The sequence below is a fragment of the Puntigrus tetrazona genome, chromosome 21 (assembly GCF_018831695.1).
Source record: "Puntigrus tetrazona isolate hp1 chromosome 21, ASM1883169v1, whole genome shotgun sequence".
Lineage (NCBI taxonomy): Eukaryota > Metazoa > Chordata > Actinopteri > Cypriniformes > Cyprinidae > Puntigrus > Puntigrus tetrazona.
In genome coordinates this window covers 6,444,231-6,467,126 of record NC_056719.1, presented here as the reverse complement: position 1 = coordinate 6,467,126, position 22,896 = coordinate 6,444,231, and the positions used below count along the sequence as shown (strand labels likewise).

At 37.8% G+C, this 22,896-nt stretch overlaps 4 protein-coding genes across 7 annotated transcripts in view; 3 read left to right on the top strand and 1 right to left on the bottom strand.

The window, feature by feature from the left end:
* The first annotated feature begins 599 nt into the window (after window positions 1–599).
* LOC122326984 (V-set and immunoglobulin domain-containing protein 10-like 2) lies at window positions 600–6,067 on the top strand. Its single transcript, XM_043222209.1, has 12 exons — window positions 600–669; window positions 968–1,321; window positions 1,699–1,977; window positions 2,093–2,368; window positions 3,064–3,321; window positions 3,405–3,665; window positions 3,741–4,031; window positions 4,189–4,497; window positions 5,034–5,156; window positions 5,251–5,275; window positions 5,358–5,463; window positions 5,552–6,067. The coding sequence occupies exons 1-12, from the start codon at window positions 600–602 to the stop codon at window positions 5,624–5,626; spliced, it is 2,427 nt and encodes an 808-aa protein (XP_043078144.1). The 3' UTR covers window positions 5,627–6,067.
* A 122-nt stretch (window positions 6,068–6,189) lies between these two features.
* On the bottom strand, window positions 6,190–10,453 carry chek1 (checkpoint kinase 1). The gene is made up of 13 exons (XM_043220950.1): window positions 10,296–10,453; window positions 9,981–10,053; window positions 9,673–9,896; window positions 9,138–9,202; window positions 8,966–9,035; window positions 8,145–8,333; window positions 7,968–8,072; window positions 7,742–7,837; window positions 7,573–7,654; window positions 7,297–7,462; window positions 6,938–7,069; window positions 6,738–6,839; window positions 6,190–6,543 (listed from the first exon to the last, which is right to left on the bottom strand). Exons 2-13 carry the CDS (start codon window positions 10,043–10,045, stop codon window positions 6,451–6,453), a joined length of 1,389 nt encoding a protein of 462 aa, XP_043076885.1. The 5' UTR covers window positions 10,046–10,053; window positions 10,296–10,453; the 3' UTR covers window positions 6,190–6,450.
* A 285-nt stretch (window positions 10,454–10,738) lies between these two features.
* Window positions 10,739–14,117, top strand: cfap53 (cilia and flagella associated protein 53). 2 transcript variants are annotated; one of them, XM_043221276.1, is made up of 9 exons: window positions 10,739–10,925; window positions 11,039–11,097; window positions 11,532–11,761; window positions 11,844–12,017; window positions 12,088–12,391; window positions 13,002–13,220; window positions 13,314–13,530; window positions 13,677–13,779; window positions 13,874–14,117. In XM_043221276.1, the coding sequence occupies exons 1-9, from the start codon at window positions 10,895–10,897 to the stop codon at window positions 14,115–14,117; spliced, it is 1,581 nt and encodes a 526-aa protein (XP_043077211.1). In that variant the 5' UTR covers window positions 10,739–10,894. The 2 variants fall into 2 exon arrangements, with proteins under 2 accessions (XP_043077211.1, XP_043077212.1); XM_043221277.1 differs by lacking the exon at window positions 10,739–10,925 and having other exon boundaries at window positions 10,940–11,097.
* Window positions 14,118–14,873: 756 nt separating this feature from the next.
* myo5b (myosin VB) overlaps window positions 14,874–22,896 on the top strand; it is a 44,439-nt gene continuing 36,416 nt past the window's right edge. For 2 of the 3 annotated variants that reach the window (XM_043221272.1, XM_043221274.1), the window contains exon 1: window positions 16,656–17,124. In XM_043221272.1, coding sequence (XP_043077207.1) covers window positions 17,098–17,124 — 27 coding nt within the window. In that variant the 5' untranslated portion in view covers window positions 16,656–17,097. Of the gene's footprint in view, window positions 15,012–16,655; window positions 17,125–22,896 lie in introns of those variants that run through there. The other variant, XM_043221273.1, reaches the window with a different exon arrangement.

Below are 22,896 nucleotides of genomic sequence, written 5' to 3'. Positions count from 1 at the left end.
GGCTAACTAACCTTGAAATCCATATTAGGATTTTTTTAAGTGCACATTCGTCACATCCTACCTTTATATGCAGTCTCTGCATTAAAACATTTCGGTAGTTAGATATGAACTGCATGGATGGTTAAAACTCTCTGATCCAGACTGATAAGAAAAAGATGTCTTGTGGAATTCATTAATGCTAAAAGTGCTTTTAAAGTACTTTTATTTCTTATTTTATTTATATAAAATAAATCATTGTGTTGGAACTAAAGGTTTTTCTTTGTCACGGCGGGTGATGGAATGCAAGAACGGCCATCCATCTCGCCATCTTCAATAATATATGAGACACAGCTATCATTGTGTCATCCTAAACCTTTCTACTCCAGTCCACTGTATTCTTGTACATGGAGGGGAAGGTCTGTGAATTATTCAAGCTAAATCAGTTTAGAAAGACTCAGCTGTCTCATTCTCTCATTGAGCTTGTGGACTTCGGCAGTAATCATATGCTGTCCCGTAATATTTATTAGACATTTCTCTCTCTCCTTTATTATTATTTTGGAGACAGTTAATGCGCTTTTTTACATCTTGGTCAAGGCATTGGATATGAGAGTCATGGCACCATGTTCCACAGAGTTTTAGTGGTGCCTTACATCTGCCTGTTTGTTTTATTTCTACCCCTCTACATTCAAGGTAAGAATATCAACATCATTTTTTAATATTCAATGCTGTAAACTAATTCTTCCAGTCATATACAGTATTTATTAACTATTCCACTTGATTAGAAGTATTTATTCTCAATTAGTGGATTTTTTTGGTTGTTGTGATTGTTAGTTTTTGCACAGCAACTTGAGGAAAATGATATACATATTTACACTCTCAAAATTCAAAAGAAAAGAAATCCACTTATGATGTACCCTTTGTTACTTAATCAGTGCTAATAATAACTTACAGCAGTGTCACCTTAGAAATTTTGTGTGTGTTCTTCCAGGTGTAGAGATCTTGGACCCAGGGCAGGTGGTATACAGTGAGACCAAGACTAATGGTGTTGTGGGACGAGGAGTGATCTTGGAGTGTGGCCCAACCTTGCCCGATGTCTACATCTGGGGCTATACCAAACCAGGGACAGACACCATCCGTGCCATTGTGTACAACTTTGGAAAGGGTCCTAAGATACAGAAATTAGCTTTTGACTTGGGTAATCTGACAGTAATCAGCAACAGCGCCTCTCTATCGGTAGAGAAGCTTCCTCTGGCTGCAGAAGGAGTGTATACATGCCAGGCACTGTACGATACCCAAGAAGGAGCCAAGCTGTATTACTACTATGTATTTCTGCGTGTTTTAGGTCAGTGGTAATCGGGTGTTGTCTTGAGTATTGATCTGAACAATGGCTAAATTCAAGGTTAATTTTGGTTGCTCCTGATTTTTAGTGTGGTCCAAAAACTTAAATTAAATGAAAAGTATAACTAGTTAAGAATAAGTTATATATATATATATATATATATATATATATATATATATATATATATATATATATATATATGTGTGTGTGTGTGTGTTACCATCTGCTAAATGAATGCTTGTGAACGTAATTTGAAAGAAAAGGTTCAACTAAACCTAATGTTTTATTGTTTAGGTTGTGCTAATAAAGTTGGCATATTTTACGACCATTCTTTCATGATTTATCAGTAACAAGGCTCCATTTTGCAATTACTTTAACAGTGCCAGTGACCAAACCTTACATTGTGATGAGCGACTCTTCGCCAGTGGAGGGCACGTCACTGACCATGCGCTGTGGACTGGAGAACGGCACGGGGCCTATTAATTACATATGGGAACAGGAGAGCCGGGAAAGCCAGCTCACCACCGTGGCTGAGATCTATGACGACAACCAATTAAATGTCACTGAAGTTAACCGAAATTACACTGGATGGTACAGGTGTATTGCCAGCAACCAAGTCAACCAACAGCGCAGTGATCGAGTCTGGCTTGACACCATTTGTAAGAGACTCCTAAATAGTCTATGAAATACAAAACAAAATTTGATGCATCATACCATTTTAATGTGCAATTTCAAGAAGATATCCTGGGTAAATATCTCTGGCTCTTTTTTTAGTTGGTCCAGACCAGCCTCAGATCGATGTCACCCCTTATTCAGTGACGGAGCGGGGTTATTCTGCCCTGGAAAGAGAGACGGTTTCTCTCTTGTGTCAAGCTTCTTCTAATCCCCCAAGTCAGTACGTTTGGTTCTACAACAACTCCCAGGTGTATGCAGGTCCTCAGTACACCATCACCAGGATCCTCCGCATGCACACGGGCCACTACGCATGCCTGGCTCAGAACACTTACCTCAACACCCGCTCCAGGAAAACCATCACCCTCACCGTCTACTGTGAGTGCTTCCACAAACCTCTGCCTGGATTCTGGTGGCCACCTTTCAACCTGCCCTTCTATAGCTTTCTCAAGTTTCCTTCTGAAATTTCTTGCATTTGCTTCCTCTTACACCTTTTCCTTCACACTAACACACTCACACGAAGGTACAGACAGTTACGTATACAAAGGTGTCAGACTACCAGAAGTGGCCGATTGAGGACGTGCATCTGGAGGAGGTGAAGGACAGTTCTGAGAGCTGAAGGTATACAGCTAGTGTGATTGTTTCTGTGCTATGACAAGTCAAGAAAGGCCAGGAGGCCTTGAATTGTTTTGTCATAACACCTCAATCTCTCCTTCATGCCTTGAACGTATATCTATTCTTGACTTACCGGGGTACTAACAACCCCACTCATACTGTATACAAACACAGCAACACCTTCTCATGACTTCAAATTCGGCTCAGTTGCAGCAGGAAGGATAAAGCAGATCGTAATAGGTGATGTTTTTAACAGATACCACTGCAGTAGTCCTGAACCTTCTAGAAGTTGCCTAGCTGTTACCACTGTGTAGATAAATAATAGACACCTAATCCGACCTCTTCGTTTGGATCAATTTCAGTAACACTTCTCTGCCTCTATCAGTTTCCTAAATTGGCCCAAATCACCCAAGATCTATTTCACTACCCTGTGTTACACAATCATTTTGTTCCCACAGATCCTCCAGATGGCGCTCCGTCTTGCTCAATCCTACCAGTAAACAATCACACTGACCTGGCCCTCCTGTGTACCTGGGAGGGCGGTATCCCTGCAGCCTCTTTGAGATGGATCCCGTATGTGTTTGGACAAGACAGCCAGGGACTAACAAACATCACCAAGATACTGAAAGGTCAAGAGATAGCAAACAACTCCATTTTCAACTGCCAAGGCTCCCACATCGCATCGAATGAAATCAAAATCTGCAGTGTCAGAACTTGTAAGTGTAAAACCAAAAGCACCTTGTTCACTTTGAGATCAGCAAAAGGTCAGTAAATAGTTTCTACATTCCCTTTATCCCAGGGATGCCCTACGGTGAACCAAAGTGTTCTGCTTATGCAACTCGAAACAATGAGTACCTAATGCTGTCCTGCTCCTGGGAAGGTGGATTTCCTCGAGCACTAGTGTGGTGGTCCTCCAGCTTAGGGGACATGCAAGGCACTTCTGAGGAGAATGCAAATATCCTGGTTTTGCGGTCAAGTGCTATATACAGTGGCAAGGCTTTTGTATGCCATGCAAAACATCCATTGGCCAAGGAGACCAAACAGTGTGTTTTAAAACTAGGTAAGAAAGGGTCAATCATTATTCTTGCATCTATAAAACAATCCTTTAAAAACTTTCCTTTCTTACTGTCTTTAGAGGCACCAGTCCTAGTGACTCAGCGTAGTTTGATGACCGTCTATGAGGGCAGTGATGCCCAGCTCACCTGTATCTTGAGTAGAAACTACCCTGTCACAGAGATCACCTGGTACAACAACCTGAAGCAGCATGTGAATGAGATTCCTAAGAAGTATGTCCTGGAGCGAGCTGCTGCCTGGACCAACCTGACAGTGCGGGAAACTGACAGCAGCACGGACAGTGGCCATTACTGGTGTTCAGCTACCAATGCTGTTGGTGGAGCAGAGATCCCCATTATGCTGATGGTGAAGAGTAAGCGAGCCTTTAAATATTACACCAACATATTACACTACACTCTACAAGGTAGATAGACACAAGGATGCATGCTATCTTTCTCAACTCCAGTAGCTTAATCTTTGCTTATATTAAAAGGCTTTACATATAAATGATTTATCATTTCAATTTTCAGGGTACCCAATGCCCCCAAATATAAGCATCAGTAAGATCATTTACAACAGTCGTCAAAAGACTGATGTTGACCTAGAGTGGAAGCTTCAGACTGAGGGTAATCTCACCGGGTTTTTCATCGAGCGCCAGAGGCTCCCTGAACCTGTGAAGAAAAGAATCGGTGACCTTCCCTGGCTGAAACTGGCAGATCTAGACTATGATTCCCGAAACTACCAAATCAACAATCTGGATCCAACTGGAGCCTATGCATTTCGTGTTACTGCCATCAACCACCGCACCACTGGAAACCCTTCAGAGATAAAGAGCCCAGGTGAGAACACTTACAAGGACATTGAATATCAGTGCACATTTAAATATGAATAACACAATCATTTACATTAAAACACAGAAAGAATGCAGGATATAATTTGATGCTGTTAGAAAATATTGTAAGATTGAAGTGTTTTTAATGTCATTGCAAAACTTTTTTGTTACCTCTCACTGTAAACCTAATGCTGTTGTTTTTTGTTTTGTTGTCCATTCAGGTGAAATGCACACTTGACCATTTCCATACCCACACATCTCCCTTCTTCTGTTCCTTTCCTCTTACATGATCTCCCTGTTAACTTGCCCTCTGATCTTTCCTGAGGTTATTTTTCTACTCATCTCATTCTGTCTGATAACTAAAGAAAGTGCATATAAACATACAACAACTATTTAACCAACAACAACAAAAAAAACAGTAATATACATTACAATTGTACAATATTATGTAGCATGCTCTTATGAAGATGTCCAAATGCCATGGTAAACTATGCAGTTGTGACACTGATTTTGTGAAGCTGAAACAGGTATACTGTCTTCCAGCCGACCCTCCCTTCAATGCCTACCCAGCTCTGATTGGGGCAGCCATCGGGGGCATGATCATAGCCACAATAATCACTATACTGCTCTTCATGTATGTGGTGCGGAACCGCAATAATAACCCACGTGAGTTACACATCTGTAATGTTTCAAAAAACAAACATTGGTTGGTTAACCTTATGGCACGGTTCCATGCTAATACCACTTTCACACTTTACAGGGCTTCATGACTTGATATTTGGAAGGTATGTTTAATAATTGATTTTTTTACAGGTATTTAATTTTTTTTCTTTACTTTACTTTTCTAATACTGTTTGTGGTTTTCAGGCAGAACAGCCAGTCTAGAGAGAACATTAACTTTCCTGAGGATGATGGTAGTGGAACAACAGAGGGGGAGAGGATACTGGACAACCAAGCCAATCAGCTAGTCCAGGTACCTCATGCCATTGGCATTCTTCAGCCAAATCATAAAAAAATTTAAATAAAAAATAATTATGAAAACATAATACTTTTTCTTGCAGCGGCATCAATGGCACTGCCAAGGCCAACCGCAACACCTACAAACCTTCCCCCAGGCGAGGAGCCAGTCAACGTAACAATTACTGTCATGGCCTCAAGCTAAAGACAAAACTGATCACAATCATGTTTATAACCATATACTCGCTACAGGATGATAACACTTTGGAGATCAGAAGCACATTTTCAACAGAAGAAAATTTTATACTAATATTGATTTAAGTTTACTAGCATATTAACAGCTTTAGCTTAGCTGATTAATTAACTTTGGTATAACTAAATAATTAACAGCAGGATTGAGTAATTTTTGCTACATTTAACTGTTCTTGTAAGGTAATACAAAGCCCATTTTAGCAATCTTTCTACATCAATAGATTATTTGAGTAACTTCTGTGTGTCTGTTTACAATGAACTAAACTGATTTTAACTGTTTCTAAGTACCATGGGTTTAGATAAATCAATCATTTAAATAAATGACAATGATATTTTTGAACAAATGATCTTTATAACCAAAAGGCACTCTTTTTTGAACTCTCAAAATTTAATAAAATTAATTCCTGAAACTTGATGTTTACTTGATTCTCTAGACAGTGAATGCTTTTCTAATTTTTCTCATTTAAACAGTTAACAAAGCCAAACAGTATTATTAATGACAGATTTATTTTCAATTCAGTTTTTCACATCCAGGATCTCACATCTATATGAAACCCTATCTTCATAGTAACGGAACATGAATGAACTTAACTTGAGAGCTTCGTCTCATTCCTTTACACACAAATCAGAAACACAGACACACACAAACACAACTTCAAACATATAAATCTGAACATGTTCCACGATCATAAAAACAACCCGTGTACACATGTGTGAAAGCAGACTTTGCATGTAAAAATGCGGACACGCATCAATTCAAAGGCAAAACCTTCTGGTTACTAATAATGTCAGACAGCTTCTGTTTCAGTTTGAGGAATATCCTCTTGAATTCCAAACCGTCCCCCTAGAACACAAAAGAATAGTTTTTAAAATACATTACCATAAACATATCAATAATAATGAATCAACAAATCAATCAATAATATAACAAAACCAACCAAACAAACAAAAATTCTTAAACTTACAGTTCATTCAGAAACATCATGCAATTAATAAACCAGAGCACAGAAGTAATTCAATAGTTTGAGTTGTTTTCACCTTTGACAATCGAAAATCTACTAAAATGCGTTCCTCCATTTCCAGGAAGTGCACTACGAAGATCAGCTTATTATTGCGGCGATCCATTGTGGACACTGTCGCCTATAAAAACAAGAGAGAAAATTACACAAAATCAGTGCATTATACAGTTCAGAATGATTTCAAATGCTTTAAATGGTGAAACTGTTTTCTATGTTTACCTGATTGGTGCAGCTCTGTTTCCATGTGTGTCCCATAGCAATGCAGGCACCCTTGAGAGCAATGCAAGACGGTTCTGCCTTTACCGTGGTAAAAAACCTAGTCATCCTTCTCACCAACCGCTGCCATGGGCTCTGAAAAAATGAATCAAAAAAAGTTTTTTTTTAAATAATTAAATGGGTAAAAAAAAATGACATATTAACCTATTTGTTAAATCAAGAAAAATTACAGCAATAAAAGCTCTATGGAGTAAGAGCAAATATTTTTTTACAAAAGTAACCGACGTAAAGTGAGCATGTACAAAACAAGGTACAACAAAACAGCATACTATCATTAATACTGAGTTCATAGAATAGGTCACCTGGCTGGCACCCGGTGTGCCAAGCAGTTGGCTGCCCAGCAGCATGTGGTCAGGACAGGTAGGCTGTGAAAAGCTGACACTGACATCATTGTGCACGGTGACCTCCTTCTCCTCCCACAATCCCTGCGGCTCAGGCTGAGAGCTGGAGATCTGCGCTCTGTCATCACTGCAGAAACACACAGGTAGTGATGGATGTGCTCAGGACGGCATACGGCATTTACTGTACAATTTGTATTTGTACTTAAATATCAGCCGTCTCATGTATGTCACACAGACCTGTTTTTTCTTTTCAGCTGCGAGAGCTCAGAATCAGCTCTTTGCATTTTGGTCACTGGTGTGTCACTCTGTCGTTTTACTGCTGTGGTCAAAAATTCAGATCCAGCATTAATCACAAACATTCTTGAAAGAGAAAAATAATTAATGAGCTGATCTTTGAAAGCAGTACCGGATTTGAAACTTCTACTAAACCATCTGTGTTTCTTAATTTCAGGAATAGTGAACCTGTCCTCTGGATTATGCAGTAATATCTTAGATAGCAGACCTGACAAAGAAAATAAAACAAACTTCTTAAACATATTTACGTGTATCATGTGTTCGGTCTGGCCTAAATTAACACAAAATTTTATGAAATACTGAAATACACTGAATAAAATAACTCTTAAGAAGCTTACTCAGTGGAACAGCATCGATTTTCTTCCAGGGTGTGAGGTAGATTTTCTTCTCTAGCCAATCCAAATACTCCTGACAGTTTTCACTTGGTTGGTCCCAAGGTAACTCTATGAAAGAATTCAGCGTTCAAAAGCTAAGCTCTCAACAAAGCTGACGCGTACAGAATACTGAAGTCTTACCTCCAGCTAACATTGCAGTGAGCACAATGCCACAAGCCCAAGTGTCTGCAGGCTGAGCGTGGAAGGCTGAGCGTGACATCAGCTCAGGGGCAACATAGGGCAGAGTGCCACACAGACGGGTCAATGCCCGCTCCCGGCCACGGTGCCGAAACATGGTAGCCAGTCCGAAATCAGAAATCTTCAGATTATCTGAATGAAAATAGAAACAGGATACATAAAAACTTGATACAATATTTAGGTTTTCTACTCATTACAGTGCCGTATTGTTAAATATATTTTGATCTTTTTATTTATTTATTTTTTTTTTTTTTTTCCCACAAAATTTGTTTAATCTCATTTTCTTTCCTTATTCAAAAACTGGACATGAATGAACAAAAAAAAATGCATCTACGGTATAATTGCAATAGTTCCACTTTAGCATAATCAAATATTATTTAGTAAACCTTTCGCACAATTTATTTAACATTTTGCAGACTTAAGCATACCAGTTTAGTGTGTTAAAAGTACAAATTCAGGGTATTTTAGTATATGTACTTTTAATATACACAGCATGAAATAAATGTTTTTCAAATATATTTTATTTTTCACTGTTTTTTTTTTTATTTTATTTCTATATTATATATATTTTTTATTTCACATTCTTCCCCAGCACTGTCTTGCCAAAGACCACATAGCTCTTTAGATACTAACAATAACAGAATGCAATTTTGTCAAACACTATTACAGTTACATATGTTAACATGGCTGGAACATTGCACTGACCAAACCGAAGTCAGAACCTGTTTTGTAATGACATTTAACACAAGACCATTCAGACGTACCTTTGTCATCAAGAAGAATATTCTCAGGTTTTATGTCGCGATGTGTAATCCCAACACTGTGAAGATATTCCTGTAAGCGAGAGAGAAATCTAGTTTTACAACAAAGGTGGCTATGGAGTGAAAACCATTCGCAAACATTCCAGAGTCAAATAAAAACAAAACTGACACTTACCACACCAGCTATTAGCTGCTGAAAAAACCTGTGCGCTTCCTTTTCTGGCATCCCGACGTCTGGCTCTGTCAGAATTGGAAACAAATCTACTTTGAGCAGAATCTCATCACAAAAATTCAGACCCCACCAGATCTACATTATACTGGAAGAATAAGAAGGTAATAAAATTAATGTGTGGGCTATCATTTGGGCCAAATCTTCAACATTGAGTTTTATGCATCATCTAAAATTTTAATAAATAAGCTTTTCATTGATGTATAGTTTATTAGGGCAATATTTGAATGTGTGGAATTTAAGGGGACAAAAACTAAACACGAAAAAATTGCCTTTAAAGCTGACCAAATAAAGTCTTTAGCAATGCATATCTAAAAAAAAAAAGTTTTTATATATTTACGGTAAGATATTTTCAAAGTATATTCATGGAACAATGAAATCTATAATTTTGACCAATACAATACATGTTGGCTATTGCTACATATACATCTGTGCTACTTAAGGCTTTGTGATCCAGGGTCTTATTCTATGTTTAGCTCACCTATCCTGTCAAAGAGCTCTCCTCCACTACAGTACTCCAGAAAGATGTACTGTGTCGTCCCCTCACTCCTGTGCCCAAAGAAACGAACGATGTTTGGGTGTGAAAGCATCTTGCATATGCAAACCTCCTTCTTTACATTCTCTATACAATCCTTGGCTTTCGCCATGTCCACAACTTTCACCGCCACCGCCTCTTCTGTCTTCTTGTTTACCAACAGTCGCACCCTGCAACGGTTTGAAGCAGGTTAATTCATTTTAAGACTTTAACGAATAAAAAGGACTAATAAAGAGGACACACGGGTCACTTACTCTCCATACGCTCCCTCTCCTAGGGTCTGTACCACATCCCAGTCTTTAACAAAAGGAACAGCCATGATCTGAGCTTTGGACACAATTCAGAACACCATTAAAAATGCAATAAGCAGTACTTCGAAACAAAGAGCATAAAAGCTTCAAAAGTTTGCGTAGACAACATTAGTTTTAGGTAACTGTTGAATAAACAAAATGACACACATGCTAAAAAAGACTAGCGAACGTTACTTAATTATATACAGCGAAACGTCAAAGTTAATAATCTTGGGCTGTCCGATGTTAATTTCGTGTTATCGTGTGTAATAAACATACCTTATGAATTACCAATATCGGTGTTGAAGCTGTCCCATTTGATGCAGGTTATATATTTATTCTGTTGGTATATTTACATACGCTCGCTGTATGTGCCTAAACAGAAATATACGCAAGTCTGTCCAAACTTGGCGCGCTCTGGAGACGTGACACCACCGGAAGCGCTGGAAGGAGAGACATTTTAAAATAAAAGCTTAAACAAGCAGCAAAATGTACCGCTTCATGGCATCCTTTTCGTGTTTTGTTACAAACGTGTGTTATGTGTTCCTGGGCTTTATTTAATAATGTTAGAAAATATTGATTAGCAAATATATGAGTAAATGTTTTATTGACTGTTTTATTATTATTGTTGTTCTTTTCATAAAAATAATTTAAATTCAAGTAAATATATGCCTTTATTTTGTATAGTTTCCAAGGCGTGGAATTGATACAGAATAAAAGCCTATCACGGTGATCAAGGGAAATCAATTCACGTTTACAAAATAGACTTTTTGTGATACGAAATGTAATTTTAAAACATTAAAATATTGCTAAGCATAATTAATAGTTGTCTTGATCACCATTGTTATTATCACAAGACGGGAGATGAAAGCAGACTGATGTCGTCTGTCGTTGTTATGGCAACATCAGGTCAGTTCCGTAAACACAGCTGTACAGTTGGAGGGTTATTTCTAAAGCTTGCTAGACTCTAAGAAATCGGAGTAAAAAAAAAAGAAATAAAAAATATTTTACCATGTTGACAGCCCACCGAATCAGGACACGATGTCGAGAAGTTACTGGACCTGGACATTCAGTGGCATTGGTGAGTTATTAGCGTTTAGTAGTTATGCTGGCTTGACAAAGTTTGTTAAAGGATTCATTATTATTATTAATATTATTGCAATAGGTATTAGTAGAACTAATATTGCAAAGTTTTTACCCAGCTTTTACAAAAATTAATGATCAAAAGTGCCCCAACTCCCATAGATTTACATGAAAAGAGTTTCTTTCTTTAACAAAAGGTTTATCTTTCAAACTTTCCAAACTAGATCCCTATTAGTCTCTTTCATGTTGACAAAATGTCAATCCATGTAATGTTTTAATGTAGGTATTTAATAATGTGTGTGTGTGTGTGTGTGTGTGTGTGTGTATATATATATATATATATATATATATATATATATATATATATATATATATATATATATATATATTTTTTTTTTTTTTTAATGTATGTCTGAAATATGTGCCTTTCAGAGAGCAAAGCCTGCATTATCCAAAGATGTAGATGACCTCTTTCTGCGGAGGAGGAAACAGGAGGCCATACGGAATGAAGTGCTGGAATTTACCAAGAATCAGAGCTCCTGTGATGTGAGAATGAGATGGGAAAGGAACACACAGCGGCGGATGGTGTCGGCCACTATTAGTAGACATCTGCAGGAAGCGAGACAGCAGTACCAGATGGGCATTGATGAAAGGAGGGAAAGGTTTGAATGGAATAACCTCATAAATTATTAAGAAATCATCACATTGTATAGTGTAGTGACTTTGTCTGGCTTTTTTTGACAGGCTTCGTGAGCTGCTAGAATCAGAGGAGCAGGAGTTCTTCAGGGAGATGGAGACAAAAAAGGAGACAGTGCTGGAGAGGCAAGCTAAAATGCTTGAAAGAGCCAAGACTCTGCGAGAGAGAAGAGAGAGTGAGAGACAGAAAGTCGTCGCTGAGAAACTCGATCAGCTCTTCAGGTAGAAGACTGTGTTATTAGTGCTTGAACGAACTTGAACTTGAACGATGTTCCATCTTCCTGCGTTTTAGAGAGGAAAGTGAGGAGCTGCGTGCCGTGCAGGTGAGACGCAGACAGGACGAGGTCTGCACCGAGCGTGCTGCTCAGATCCGTACTAAGGAGGAAGTGCAACGGATGCAACAACAAGAAGACAGATTATTCGCCCAGATGTGGGAGAGCGACAGGCTGGCTAAAGATGAGCGTCATAACCAGGAGGTTCAGCGACAGAGAGAGAACAACCTTCAGCAGAAAGAGTTCCTGCAGGCACAGATGGAAATGACGGAGCAGCAGAAAATACAGGCCAAGCAACTGAAGCAAGAGGAGGCCCAGTTACTGGTATTGATCTTATTTAATAGGATGAATCAATCAAATTGGTTAATGGTCAGTTTTAAACATTTTTTAATTGAACTGTATCAGTTCAGGCATGCTGATTTCCCTTATCATTATATTTAAATTACCGTAAAGGACTAATTCACCCAAAAATGTAAATTCTGTCATCATTTACTCACCCTCGAGTAGTTCCAAAACTGTATGAATTTCTTTGTTCTGCCAAACACAAAGGGAAAAATTTTTGTAACCAGGCTGTTTTGGTCACCTTTGACTCCCATAAGAAAAAAATACTATGGAACAACCCGGTTACAAACTTTTTTCAAATATCTTCATTTATTTATTTTAATACAAATGAAATATAAACAAAATGTAAATTAATTAATTTAAATATTATACAATTACCTTGCTAAAAATAATATGTAAAAACTTGAATGAAAAAAAAGTACCACTGTTAAATATAATCTTAAGCAATTCTCAACAAATCTTTACAAAACATACATTTTATTGTTGTAAATGCCTACATTGACTAAATTGCATTTTAAAAAAAATTGCATAAAAAAATACAGTAAAACTTAGAAGCTGTGGCACTCACTCATGTGAACGCTGTGCTCCTTAGAGAGAGCACAGGCAGATGCTTCGTATGGAGGCAGAGAGAGAACATAGACAGAAGCTCCAAGACCAGGAGAAACGACGTAAACAGCTGGACCTTTCGCTTCGACTGAAGATGAAACGCCTGGCACGAGATCGGCAAGAAGAGCTGGCTCTGGATATGAGCATCCTGGAGCAGCTTATGACCGAAGAGAGAGATGAAAAGCAAGATGAGGTCCTCAAAAAGGTTAGCTTTTTATCAGCACCGTGGCCATTTTTGACCTTCACCTAAAGAAATGTAAATTTCTAATTTTTTTTTATAAAATGTTCTTCCTAACAGCTGGAACGACAAGAGGAGCAGCGCAGGTACAGGGAGTATCTGGCAGAGCAGCTGGAGGAGCAGAAACGGCAAGAAGCCGAGACCGAGCGACTGTTTGAATCAGAGCTGCAGCAGGCCTGGGCCCGCAGGGAGACACAGTGGAGTCAGGAAAAGACAGCAAGAGACCGTCTTATGAAAGATGTCATAGACACTCGCAGGCTGCAGATCCAGGAGAAGTGTAAGGAAAACACAATCTACAAAAATATTTGATCATATATATATATATATATATATATATATATATATATATATATATATATATATATATATATATATATATATATATAATATATATATGTATGTATATATAATATATCTCTTTAGTGAATGAGAATATGCGGAAACAGGCTGAGCCTTTCAAAGAGAGGGAAGAGCTCGACCGAATGCTCGAAGAGAACAAACTGCTAGATGAAGAAGAAAAGACTCGGTAGGTTCTTGTCTGTCAAAGTTATTCCATTTATTCATACCTATAACAAAACATATAAAAAAAACCTCTTCAATTTTGTTTCCTAAATTTCCAGTTTAAGGGAAGCCACTCAAGAGTATAAGGCTGATTTATTGGCTCAGATGATGCACCGCCAGCGCATTCATGAAGCAGAAGAAGCAGAGAAAGAACACGAGTTCCAGAGGGGTCTGTGGTACCAGGAGCAGTACAATAAGAAGATCCAGGACATCCTCTCAAGGCCGATATCCAGCACCACAGCAGTTCATCCCTTCAGGAGACGAGAGCGCCCCTGCTCCAACTTTGGTGCACAGCTGGCATAAATCCAACCAATTCTATTTTAAACATAATTTGTAACACAACTATAAAATATTCTAAAAATGATATAAAAATAGATTTAAAAATGTTAACTTTTATACTTACATAAATACCTTACTTACTCAGTTCTGAATAGTTAGATGTTGTATATGTTACACATTAGTGTAATCTGTGATCAGATTTATTATCCCTGTGCTAAAGTCTGAATTCAGACTTAAATACAAGTCTGACTGGATTAACTTGTTTCGAGGTAGATATTTGCATGTTTAAAAGTTAATTATTTAAAGAAAGGCAATCCTTTCAATGAATAGACTGTGATTAGTGTTCTTTTTTCCCAAGTCAGTCACACATCCTTATACAATGCATCTAACATGAACCATCTAATTAAAAACAGCGCGAAACTGTCCCGGGTTGCTATGAAACAAGCGCAGCACATAGTATTAAGAGAGGTCAAAAGGTTAAGTTTTAAAAATGACACAGTTATCATGCAGATTATTTTCATAATGAATTAGCAACAAGGTTTTAGACCAATAAGCTGCTGGGTTAAATGATTAGTGGGTGAAGGAGTGGGTGGATAAGTTGACACTGCGAATACCACAGCAGCTTGTATACGGTGAAGAAGTTAGTCAACACCCCATACCTTAAATAGGAGTGGTACGGGTGTGGAGCAATTGGTCTGATGTCAGTTTTGTCTTTTTTCTTTCTCACCTGGCTGTTCAGACAGGTTTTGCTTTAACCCGAGCTAGTTTGGGACAACAGAATTTAGCAAAATACGCTATACAGTCTTGACATGAGGAATATACAATATCTGAATAATTCAGAGCTCTGACGATCAATGTGTCTGTGGATATTTGTACAATTTCTAAGAGAAGATGAGAGAACATGAACTTTATGTCAAGGTAGGTCAGGCATTGCTGCTGTTTCATTTTGTGGTCCACTGAGAGTTAAAGGGTACAGCTTTATGAATAAATATATTAAGTTAAACGTGCATCTGTTAATGTATTTTTACGCTTATTCAGGATGTGAACAGTACAGCTGTCATTCTGAATTTATGTTTCATCCTAAGGTTTACTCATGGCTTGCGTCCACTCTGCATTTAGCAGATAAGAGTAGAGAGGCTGCTGTGCTTCTGAGCTTTGTGTCTGTGATTAATGAGCATACACAGTGCACATTATCTGATTATTCAAGGCAGCTTCTGCTCTCGCATATTTCTGAGAAACACAAGAAAGTAGGTGTGTATATAGAGCCTTGTGTTAAAATTCACATTGTGTAAAATGGGCCCAATTAGTTCAGAGTTAGACATAATTAGGGTTATGTAATATTGGTGCAGTGATGTGCTTCTATGAATTAGCTTATAGTGTGTAATATGTACACTGTTTAGCACTATGTATTTCCTGGTCTAGCTGGAGACCAAAAAAAAAGGAAATTAAAGTTATTATAATTTAATGGGGTACACATTCCTGTAATCTAAAATGCTCTCAGATGACTATAAAAACACACTGCATTCAATGATTATATATAAATATGTGTGTGTGTGTGTGTGTGTGTGTGTGTGTGTGTGTTTCTGAATCTATTAGACATTTAGGAATTATAAATAAAAATTTAAATAAGACTGCAGTTACATAAAAAATTGACCTGAATACATTTTCTAGAAGAAACATGCTTTTAACTGTGGATTTTTACTTTTGATGTTTTTGTTTGGTCTAAAGGTAAATATATATATAAAAAATAACTGTAAAGAGAAAGGAGAAAAAGTCTATCATCTATTACATTATTGGAAAAAGCTGATAGCCATTTCTTTAAAAAATAATAATAAGCAGACACTTTACATTTAAATTTGCATTTAGTCAATTAGCAGATGCTTTTATCCAAAGTGACTTACAAATGAGGACCAACACTAACAATTAATCATAAGACACAATCAACATTCATGGTAGAAAATGGCAAGTTGTCAGTGTAAGCTAGTGGTACACACGCTAGAGCAGAAGTGCAATACAGAAAAATAAAGAGGGGGAAATATTGCAATATTATACAAAGTATCTTTGTTTATGAAATAAAATATAAAATATTTGTTTTAAAATATTAGTATAAAAATAAAATATGTTACTGGCATATTACAATGAAACTAGAGGTTACCTTTACGCCCTCATCAAATTTTAAGATTTTAAAAAGTGTCCTTTTTTTTTTTTTAACTTAACAACGTAATTTGTCATTCACGCATACGTATATTTACATCTCATTTACAGGTATGAGACAAATGCTTGTAACTTTGCATTTCCCCTTATTGGTGTTCAAAACTAATTTAAATGTAAACGACACTTTCACAAAGGCAAACGCTTTAAAAAAAATGCTACTGCAACGTGTTCCCGTCGCTGTCTAAGCAGAAACAAGCCTTTGGGTCTTCACTTAGAATTAGCCACGACGTTCTCATTTCCGTCAACACGTGATTCTTAGTGCAGTGCTGTAATTGGCCAGATGGTGTCGCTGCAGACACACAGAATTGTGCCATTGATCCATGAGCCTCTGCCACTGCGGTCATGTCAGTCAGCGCGATAGAGTCCATGGAGAAGGGAAGAAGGGAAGGAAGCAACTTCACTCCTGCTATTTGGCAATTACACACTTTTCTCACACGTAACCAGTAGCTTTCAGTCGTTATTATGACTGAATGATTAGTCGCGGCCATCGCTTGTTTTACCTTGATTTTTAATATGTGGAGGAGGAGATGAAAGGGGCTTGTCCAACTCAACTTCAATTATGGGGACAGACACCTGCCGTGATCAGGCGCGGCTAACGCGCTAACATTAGCCGTCAGAGGGGAGTTCAAAAGTACAAACCAGCCCAACAGGACGACATGGAGTGGTGACAGGACACAGAAAACCTGGATTATAAAACTTACTGGGAATATCATCGTGTTCAAACGGAGATACTTTAACCTTACGTGCGCTGATGTAACTATTTTAGGTGGGAGCTGCTGTATTTGGGATCATGTCTGTGACTGAACTCTACTCTAGGGTGAGTTGTTGAAATGTAGTTTTATTTGACCATCAATAGCTATATAAATAGTTAACAATATGAGACAGGTGAACGGTAATATAATAATTTGTGTGAGGTAAACGTCGCGAAGCGCCTTCGCCAATCTTAAATCTTCGTTTAATGTAGCATGACTAGCTTGAAATCTTTTAGTTAAACTCAAAACATCATGAACGCTCGCAAAAGCTGATATTCAGCTATTTGACGCTCTTCGGTTCTGCTTAACCCGCTTTTAACTTCCTATAAAACACGGGGAAGTATCGCGGACAGGTGTGTGTTTCTGTTGGTTTCGGTCTGAAGGTAGTTTCGGTGTTCGCCGTGTTTCGAAAACCAATCGAGCTCCCTACCTAGACAGCGTCTTTGAGCGCATTCTAATTCCAAATGGTGCTGTCTATATAGGCAGCTCACTGGGATAGGAGATACGGCCAGTGTTTATGACGAGCTCTTCCTCTTTTGATGACTTCAGTGACTCGTATAGTTCATATTCATCTAAATCTGCTGCTGCAAAAAAAGAAAGACGTTAGTTTGCGTGTCAGGTGTATCTGTCAAAACCAGCACAAGCCGTAAACAACAATTATGATACATTATTGTTTTAGATTAACTGTTTGGCAATATTATGTAACATTTGAGAGAAGGTGTCACATTTAATTCCTCGTTTGGTATTTAAATCTTTCGTTGTCTGTACAATTTGGGATCGTTAATATGACCGTGCATTTATTCTCAGGTTTGCCATAATTAGGGGGTTTTGTGATTGAAATATTTAATTGGCAAATCTAATTGTCTGTAGTCTGTAAAAATAGTACCATAAACTTAGAATTGCCTTGTAATTCTACTTTTTGACCTCTCATGGAAGTATATTTTACAAAGAGAAAGCTAGCTGTAAATATGATTGAAAAATACTGTCGCCTCATATTTATGGTCACATTCTAATGCAGGTGACTCAGTCTTTCCGAGTTGTTTGAGCTTGTATGCAAAATGAATGTTTTTTTTTTTTTTTTTTTTTTTGGACAGACTGTTCAGTTCAGTCCGCTTCTCATAGTCACCATAAGGGTGGATTCGTATTACACCACTTCACTCCCTTATTTTGGCCTTTGTGTTCTGGTATTGTTCAGATATTTTGCCCTAAAAGTCTTCCACGGCTTTCAGGTCGCGTTATTGGTTGGTGTGATCTGTGACCATCAAGGCCGAACCGGTGACATCATCATAACAACCCGATAACCACCCTGCCCATGTGTGTCATCGATTACACTGGGAACAAATACTATTGAATGGACAGCCAGGCATTTTTCCAGTGTAATCCACAGGCATCCTTTTAGCTGGATTTTTTAAAAAATCACCCCAAATCACCTGTGACAACCCCCTCTGTCTCGTCTCCTAATTAATCTTAATAGTCTGCTTTTTGATAATCTGTGTGGAAGACCAAGGAACAAATTTACCATCTTTTTTTTTTCTTAGACAAACCAAAAAAAGCTGTTTATCTAATATTATCATGCACATACAGTTTATGGCGGGGGGTCTCATTTAGGGACCATATGTGCACCTACGCATGTTTTAAAATGCATTTTGAATGACAAATTTAAAAAATGTTTGAAATTGCATTGTATTGCTCAATGCTGAGTAGCCTGTCTTGAGCATTGTGGTTTTTTTGGTTATTGCTCTCAGAAAGAGGATTAGTTAGGGGGACAATGCACCCCTGCTGAAGTTTAGACCCCCTCCTTAGCAGGTGGTTTTGTTGAATTAGATTTGTTGGGGTGGAGTCATTATCCCCAAGTAGACTCTTCTGTTATGCTGCTTTAACAAAAACTACCCTTTTCTATTTTCGTTCTGTTACATTCTATGGTCTTCTGTTGCCGTTACTGCATCACCTTGATTAAACCGTGTGTTACGTCACTTTTGAGGTCTCTCAGTGCCTCTGGGTAGGTAAACAAGTCGTGTGCAGGTCCAGTGGGAGTGGAGGCTTGGGCTGGATGCGCCATCGCACTCCATTCACTCATGGCTTGGTTAATGTCACTGCTAAAGTAACTGATGCAGAAACAAGAGTCTCTATGGGGGCTGGAGAAAGAAATCGGCACTGAAGAGCTTTTATTGTAATGTTCAAGCACCTTGTTGTGTTAAAATGCTTCTGAATCCCAGTATAATGTCATTTGAATTACGGAACGTTTAAAAATGGCGTATGACCGGTTCTTGTTTTAACATCCCTGGCTCTCCATCAGCACAGCTCAAAGTTATACGATTAACCTGTGTAATAGGATATGGGTAAAATTGATTAAATCCTTATAAAATAGTTTAAAAATTACAATATTTATATAGTTTAAAAAATTAAAATATATATATATATATATGTGGGGGTATATGAGGAAAGAAAAAAACAAAACAACATCATTACTTCAACCAACTTCAACAGTGGTTCAAAATATTAGAATTAATGCTGATTAATCACAATTGCAAAGAAAAATGTTATTAAATATAAATGTAATATGTTATATGTAATATAAAATATAAGAATATGAATATATATAAATGTAAATATTTTTTAAATATATACGGTATGTGTGTGTGTGTGTGTTTTAATATTTACAACAACATTGTAATAAAAATCAAGATAAAACTAATCAAGGCTTGTTAATCACTTAATAAATGCAATAATAACACAAAGAAATTATAAAGAAAAAAGTCTAAATATAGTGAAGTAAAATTGTAAAAATATATGTATTGTAAATTTGCAAAATGCATCTCTAAATGCATTTACCTTTTATGCGTTTGGCAGGTGCTTTTATCCAAGGTGACTTACGTTGCATTCAAGGTGCACACACGATCAGATTTAGCTGTCCCTGAGTCTCGAGCTCATCACCTGGTGTTTCTGGAGGTGTGCTCTGCTGTTTGAGCTGCAGCGAGGCAATGCAGTATAGCCTCCCGGTTTGTTTTTATGACGACTGTATACCAAATTGGGAAAAGGGGTGCAATGAAATATTTATTTGGTACACCTGCTGTCCTCTGGTTACTTTTCACTGATTTAACCCAGAAGTTTCCCCGGGGCAGCTCACCTGTTAACCCCACGCAACAAAAGCTCACTCCCGATCCATCACAACCGGACACTAGTGTCAGGTTTCACGGTGATTCAGACAATTGGCCAATTATTCCTGGACAGTGGTCAGGACAAAGATCACAGGTTGAATAGGAAAAAAGTGTGACATGTTCTCCAGGAAACACCTGATCTTTCCCTGCAGGGCTTTAGTGAGTGTGCTGCCAGTGATCAGGGTGTGGCTAGAGACACAGAGCTTTGTACTTGCCCTTTACCCTGTAGCCTAAAGAAATCTGGAGAAACCTGAGACTTCTTGACGTTAATCGCTTCCAAGCAGAAATATACTAAGAAAAGTTCATCTATTTCTAGTAATTATTGTCATTCATAATAAGAATAATAGGGTTTAGCTTTCTTTTCATGCGGTCTTTGAAGTCAACGTGAATTCACAGATGTCCATATTTAATGCTGCTCTTTTTGCAAAAAAATGTCAAGAATATTCCATGTTCTGAATTACATTAGCATTCAAACATTCAACTTCAAGATTTGAGGTTGGAAAGACTGCCAATCAAGGCTGTAGTGCCGGCATTTTATCAAAAATACAGTAAAAGCAGTAATACTGTGAAATATTACAGTTTATTACAAGTTTATTTTTATTGAATTGCCATTACTCCAGTCTTCAGTGTCACAATAACCTTATCGAAATTATTATAATATGCTCACTGGATGCTCAAGACGCATTTTTTTTATTGGTATTAAAGGAACAGAGATAATAAGTCGAGTTTTACCGTTTTGGAATCCATTCAGTCGATCTCCGTGTCTGGCGATAGCACTTTTAGCCGTGGCTTAGCACAGATCATTAAATTCGATTAGACCAGTAGCTTCACGTTCAAAAATGACAGAAGAGTTTAGATTTTTTTTTCCTTTTAAAACTTGCCTCTTCTGTAGTTATATCGCGTACTAAGACAGGTTTGATAAGAAGTTTGCTGCCGTACCATGGGCGCAGCATCATAGTGATATCACACAGCGCCTGAAAACAGCCGAAGTTTGCACAGGGAGCGTGTCTTGCAGACTTGGGGCTATTTTCCACAGGTGCTGCTTGATAGTGTTCCTTTAAAGTGTCTAAAAGTGTTATGCTGCTCTGTTTTTTTTTTTTTTTTTAATTTGTTTTTCAGGATTTTTTTTGAGAAAGTTCAAAAGAACAGCATGTATTTGAAAATAAAAATCTTATATATATATATATATATATATCTCTTTGCCAAAAATAAATTATGCAGGCCCTAAATGTTTGAACGGTAATGTAAGTAATACAGTTCTGTAAATATTCTGTTTTATTCTGAAGTGCACCACGTTATGAAGCAGGTTTCAAATGAAGTTTCATGTTGACTTTAAAGGTGAAATATTTTGTTTTTATACCACTGGTAGAAATCTGCACAATAAGTTGTTTGCAGACAGGTTTTCCAAACACTACTGATTATTCTGTCCTTCCCTATCTGCCATTGTTTGGACGAACAGGTAGCTCTGGTTAGCAAAAGTGCATTGAATATTTAAAGACGCATACATGCCTTAACCACATTTTTTTTAGCATTTTGTGAGACCATTCGTTTTGAACTTAAATCCTATCATTCATTCAGTTAAACAGCTGACGTGGATCCAGGCCTCTTCGCTACGCAGCTACAAGAAAGCATGTAAAACCAGTCACACAGGTCTCAGCTCAGTTCCTCGCCAGCACCCTCCCTCCGCAACAGCTTTTCCACTCTTTGTCTCTGTGGCATTCGTTACGATGCCCTTCAAGCCCAACAGATCACCACACTGAGAGCTCTGGCTTTGAGATAATGAAACAAAAGCATCTTCGCAAACAGCTGAATTGTTTGACTGCTTGTACAAATTTGTGTCAATATAACACACACACACGTCTATATATAAATGCCACTTCTGAGGAGGCGAGAGTTGTGTGACAGTCATTTCTGTATCTTCGTAGCAAGGTACCAAAGTACTTGACAAACTTGTAGCTGATTGTATCGACTCTAATGAGAAGTTCCATCTCATTACGGTGGAAGGAAATGCATCGGAACAATTCGCAAAGCAGTCAGGCTCACACGATGACAGGATGAGGGGTGGAATGGCATGCAAAGAGAGTTTCTAGTCTGGTTAATGGTTTCCCTTCTTGGCTTTTATTAGAGATTCCGTCACTGCTTCTTCATGCAGTATCAGCTTTTATGGTTCAAAGATCATACCTGTTTCAGCTGATTGATTTGAGCTTTGTCATGCATGCTACTTCAGTTGGTGTTCTGAGTATTTTTGGGAAATCTTGAATACGGATTGACAAGAGGGAGATTAAAAGCAAGACTGCTGTCTCTCTGTTAGACATACAAAAATGTCGCCGCATCAAAGATGATGCAACGTCATTTGTCTCGTCTTCTCATGTTTTTGCAGTTGTTGTTGTTTAGAAGATGTGTGGCATCCAAGGCTGTCTTCCATCTGACATGCCATTCATGTTTTTCTGTCATTATTCAGAACAGCTTTTCCCAAAAGAGGCTTTGTGAGTTGATGAAAAGCTAATAATTAATTCTATAGGATGTAAAATAAAGAAATGAGGCTGCACAATAGTGTTGTTGTTTTTGTTGTTTTTTTTTTTTTCTCCAGACAATGAAAAGTTAACGAGGTCCAATTTTGTTTTCTTCAAAATACCTTCCTTTGTGTTTCACAAGAAAGAACGACATACAGAAAGCCAT